Genomic DNA, 5,137 nt, shown 5'->3' on the forward strand with positions numbered 1-5,137 from the left:
ATATAGGTGTATAGGCCTAAGCCATCATTGTTATGCATAAAGCATATTGATAAATCTCTCTCTCTCTCTCTCTCTCTCTCTCTCTCTCTCTCTCTCTCTCTCTCTCTCTCTCGTGTGTTTGCCATCGTGTGTGTCCCCTGAGTGACAACAACTGAGGGATGTTGGCAGGTCATACCACTCACACCTGCCACCTTCCAACCACACGACTCTCGATTTCCAGGGGTTGTTCGCTCTTACTTTTGTTGTTGTTGCTGTTGTTTTTATTGTTGTTGCTGTTGTTTTGTCCTAAAAGTATGCACGCATATTAATGCTGCACATCCATCGCAGCTGCAAAGAGGAGGAAAGGGCTTCAAGCTGATCCATGACGTCATCCAGCCTCAAGTTCATAAGCTCCTGTCGTCTCTTAGATTGTCCTTACTGCTGTTCTTGCTCCCTTTCTTCTTCTTCTTCTTCTTCTTCTTCTTCTTCTTCTTCTTCTTCTTCTTCTTCTTCTTCATGAATAGTGCACTTGTGAAAATGCTCTTGGGTGGACATGTTCTGCTTTAACACTGCCCGTAGAATACTTTTTTGTCCAGCAACATTTGTTATGTTCTTCAAGACTTCACCTGTGGAAATGTTCTTAGAAGTTTGTCAAATATTACTTTAGTAATACTCTCGTAATACTTTTTTTCCAGCAAAATTTGTTGCATAAATATTTCATTTTCTTTTCTTTGTCAATAGCTGAATGAACCTGAGAGAGGATTGTGTTAGCGTCAACTGTTGATATAAATCTTTATCTAATCTATCAATTCCAGTTCACATTTGGAGAGAAAAATATCATCACAGACATTCCAGCAGTCCGTTGCTTCCTTCAGTCTCTTTCCTTCGTCTTCAGTCTGTCTCAGTCTCTGCTCTCGAATTCCTTTAAAAAAAACACCAAAGCCTTTTATTCCCCTCCACAGGCAAGTTTTTATTTGGGGGCCCCATTCCTGACAGAAAACAAAATTGGACAGGTTTTTTCTGTCTACCTGAACTCTCTCAGAAACGCGTTAGTTATTCATGACACTTGCTTTTTTTTTTTTTTTATCTTGGAGCGACGAGAGAGGCCTCTTTATCCCCTATGCATGGGTTTCTTCTCTCCTTCCCCCTCCCCCCTTCCCTTCTTCCTCTTCCTCCTCCCCTTCCTTCTCCTCTTTTCCATACCATTTGCATCCATTTTCCATGGCTGTTAAAACGAGCAGTTTCATTTCACTCACTGTAAAACCTTGGCTCTGTCTCCCAGGCAGCGCTGTTGAGTGTTTACGCTCGCTTATAATAGAGAGAGAGAGAGAGAGAGAGAGAGAGAGAGAGAGAGAGAGAGAGAGAGAGAGAGGGGCTTTCAATGATCCTTTCGAAGATACTGTTTCAAAAACTCCCTTTTTCCCATGTCTTCTGTTGCTGACAGTTATTATGTTACGGCTTTGTCATTCGTCTGTCTGTCTGTCTGTCTGTCTGTCTGTGTGGCTGTCTAGCCTACTTGCTGCTGCTTATCTGCGCGTCTTCTTCTTCTTCTTCTTCTTCTTCTTCTTCTTCTTCTTCTTCTTCTTCAGAATTAGAAAAAGGAAGATTGGGGTATCTCTATTGTTCGAATCCGTGTATTTGGCGTGGTTCCATCTTTTTTCGGCAATTGAGAATCTCTCTCTCTCTCTCTGTCACTTCTAATTGACGGATCCATCGCTCTGCACACGAATTTGAGCCTTGAATTAAAAAAAAAAAAAACAATCAAACTGTGGACGTCTCTCCTTCCCATTACCGTGGTGAAAAACATTCGCTACAGAACCTGATGTATCAAATACATAATAGTCTTTTGTGCTTCGATTCACGGCTTCATTTTTTCCGTCCACTTTCTCTTGTTATCGAAGCCTAAAATGATAAAGGGCCTTTTATCCACAAAGGGTCGGTATTAGATGGGAGGAGAGATTCCCCCTTCCCACAACGCCTGTGTTCAAAAACAGCGAATAGAAGAGATAATGAAAACAAAAGCTTAAAAAATAAAAAATAAAAAGATACACTGTATTGACAAAGCATCCCTTCAAAGCACTGAAAGATCAGTTGATGCTTTTTTTTTTTAAATAATGAGAGGGATTTCGTTCATAATTAATGGGAGAATTTCAGGTTCGTATCTGGTGACGTCAAAGGGATGAAATCTGAAATGTGGCCTCCCACTTCAGCGGGATAAATGTATTATTTTTTTTTTATTAATTTTTGTTAGAATTAGCCATCATTAAAGTAAAGATACGGATTCTTCTTCTTCTTCTTCTTCTTCTTCTTCTTCTTCTTCTTCTTCTTCTTCTTCTTCTTATTATTATTATTATTATTATTATTATTATTATTATTAGTGATGATAAAAGAAAGACACACATTATTGTTATTATTATTAGTTAGTGCTAATAAAAGTAAAGACACAAATTATTATTATTTATTATTATTATTATTATTATTATTATTATTATTATCATCATCATCATCATCATCCAATCTGCGATGCCAGCTACCGACTATTTAACAATAATATAAATCACAAATGGGGTTCATCAGAGGTCAGGGGTACGATATGCGTAGAGAAAGAACCCAGTCAATCATGAACTCTGTCGAAAATAATGAAATAGAATTTCCAGTGTCGTTGCTTTGGAATTTTTTTTGAAAAATGAATATTTGAGTAGTCTTATAGATAAATTATTTTTACTAAAAAATTAGATACATCCTCATTACAGACTGTCCTCTGACTGGTCACTGTGATAGCAGCAATGTGCTTGAAATCTCCTTTCAGAGAATCAGAAGTAATTAAGAGTTGCTTTCGCGGATTAATTAGCCCGTTAAGATCCTTCAGCCCGCCCCAATTACCGCCTTATTAAGAGTTTGGTCTTTGCTGGTCGGCAGTGGTGAGATTCTCTCTCTCTCTCTCTCTCTCTCTCTCTCTCTCTCTCTCTCTCTCTCTCTCTCTCTCTCTCTCTCATAGATTCATTCAATCCAGTGGTGCCTAACCCAAGGGCAGTCCAAGTCAATTGCAACTCTCCCATGTTGAAGAGGAAAAGGTCTCTTGTCTTCGAATACCGTCATTATATAATGGAGTTGCTTCGGGTATTTTGAGAGAATTATTTTTTTTCCTTTTAGGTTTGGCTGTCTCCTCTTTCATCACAAAAATTATATTCTGTTATTTTCTTCATTCTTAGAGAGTTTATTGATCATTTTATTCGTTTCCATAACGTCCACGTCATGAGGGAAAGCGCCTCTGAACCAAATCTGAATCGAGGCTTTGATTTCGTCCATCGGAAACGACTTTCGCTCTTTCCCAATATCCAGTTATTGGTTATTATTATTATCATTATTATTATTATTATTATTATTATTATTATTATTATTATTATTATTATTATTACCAGTCGAGATTTCAGTTTTCATTGCAAGGACCCGAAAAGTGGGGTGGGGAAAAAAGGAGGATGGCAAAAGGGGGGAGGGGAGGGGGAACAAAGCCCCAAATTGGCATGGGTAGTTGGATTAGGCAATTCTGAAATCTTTTGGCTTTAGTGTTAATTGTAGTTTTTTGCCCAAATAGGTCCTGTATCCTCTTTATGAGGGATTTTTTTTTCCGGCGGTTGGCCTAAGGCCCTTGGACCAATCTCCTTTTCGGGTTTTTAAGTTTTGATCTTATTCTGTTAATATTCCTTCTTATCTTTATCTTTTAATTTATCTAACTTCGTATGTTGATTTTTTCGTGATATTAGATACTTTTACCTTCCGCTTTTGGTTGTCACAGTTTTTGGAGAAATAATGAATAGATTTCTGTTGAAATGTCAAGATCTCATATTAAAAATATCCCTACATGCTAGATAATGGTTTTCAGCTGAGCGAAATTAAGGAAATTTTTCTGGCCAGTATTTGGATGGGGTACCGCCCATGAACACCTAAGACAAGCTCCTTTGACGATGTGAGAGAGAGAGAGAGAGAGAGAGAGAGAGAGAGAGAGAGAGAGAGAGAGAGAGAGACTTCGTTAAAGGCTTTTCCTTAACCTCCCCCTGTCAAGAAAAATAAAACTTAAGAGATAAGTTGCGTAACCCTAAGCAACAGGCCAATATAAATCCATTTCTGTCACCTTAATATTATCTTAATACATCACATATTTAATTTTTCTTAATAAAGAGTTCATTTACCCAAACACAAATCAAACCTCCCTTCCCCATCAGTCTATATCCCATTCGGTCGCCTGCAATCAGTTCTTGTTTGATGTCCCCCATTCATGAGCCAACATCAAAACACTCGGCCAAGACTACGACCTCTGTCAGTGTTATTGGCCCAGAGAGAGAGAGAGAGAGAGAGAGAGAGAGAGAGAGAGAGAGAGAGAGAGAGAGAGAGAGAGAGAATGTCTGATTGCCTGTCTGGTTAATTTGGTCCTCGTGGAAGGCGAGGAACCATATGATAGTCCCTAATTGTGTATTGTCCTCGGCTGTTTCTGTTCACGTTCATCCAGTTCTAAGATCGGGACGAGCCTCGAGTTCATTTCAAGTGGTCATTAAAGCCATGAAAATGTTGGTGACATGTTGACAAGTGTTGCTGACATGTTAAAAGTGTTGGTGACTTGTTGACGAGTTTTGCAGACATGTTGATGAGTGTTGCAAACATGTTGGCATGTGGTGGTGACTTGCTGACAAGTGTTGCTGACATTTTGACAAGAATTGCTGATATGTAGGCAAATGTTGCTGACATGATGTACTGCATACATGCTGGAAAATGTTGCTGACATGTTGGCAAGTGTTGCTGACATGTTGGCAAGTGTTACTGACATGTTTTCTATAATTATTTGTTGAAGCTGGTTTCAGGATTCTCCAGGTATTTTTAAAGTTAGTCATTACTGATTGTTTGTTTTGTTTACAATCAGTGCGGGGAGTCTCAGGTTAGTTAGGCCAGGTACAACAGGAATATTTAACAGTTTCAGGTTTTCTTAGATTTTTCTTCTGTTGCTTTTTAATGAAGAAAACATTACGCACTGTGGAAGGGAAAGGTCAAAGGTCAAGATGGACTCCGATCATTTTTCTTGAGTGGTTTTCTTTTTAGAATTATTATTATTATTATTATTATTATTATTATAGTAGTAGTAGTAGTAGTAGTAGTAGTTTCTTTT

The 5,137-nt window shown here is 38.3% G+C and overlaps 1 protein-coding gene across 1 annotated transcript in view; it reads right to left on the reverse strand.

The window, feature by feature from the left end:
- The window catches only part of LOC136829980 (mitotic apparatus protein p62-like), an 18,503-nt gene extending 14,250 nt beyond the window's left edge, over window positions 1-4,253 (reverse strand). The window contains exons 1-3 of the mRNA XM_067089157.1: window positions 4,187-4,253; window positions 1,500-1,562; window positions 419-605 (exon numbers count right to left, since the gene is read on the reverse strand). Of these exons, the coding sequence (XP_066945258.1) occupies window positions 419-605; window positions 1,500-1,562; window positions 4,187-4,253 (317 nt within the window). The remainder of the gene's footprint in view (window positions 1-418; window positions 606-1,499; window positions 1,563-4,186) is intronic.
- Between the last annotated feature and the right edge of the window lie 884 nt (window positions 4,254-5,137).

Source organism: Macrobrachium rosenbergii, chromosome 45 (genome assembly GCF_040412425.1).
Source record: "Macrobrachium rosenbergii isolate ZJJX-2024 chromosome 45, ASM4041242v1, whole genome shotgun sequence".
Taxonomy (NCBI): Eukaryota; Metazoa; Arthropoda; class Malacostraca; order Decapoda; family Palaemonidae; genus Macrobrachium; species Macrobrachium rosenbergii.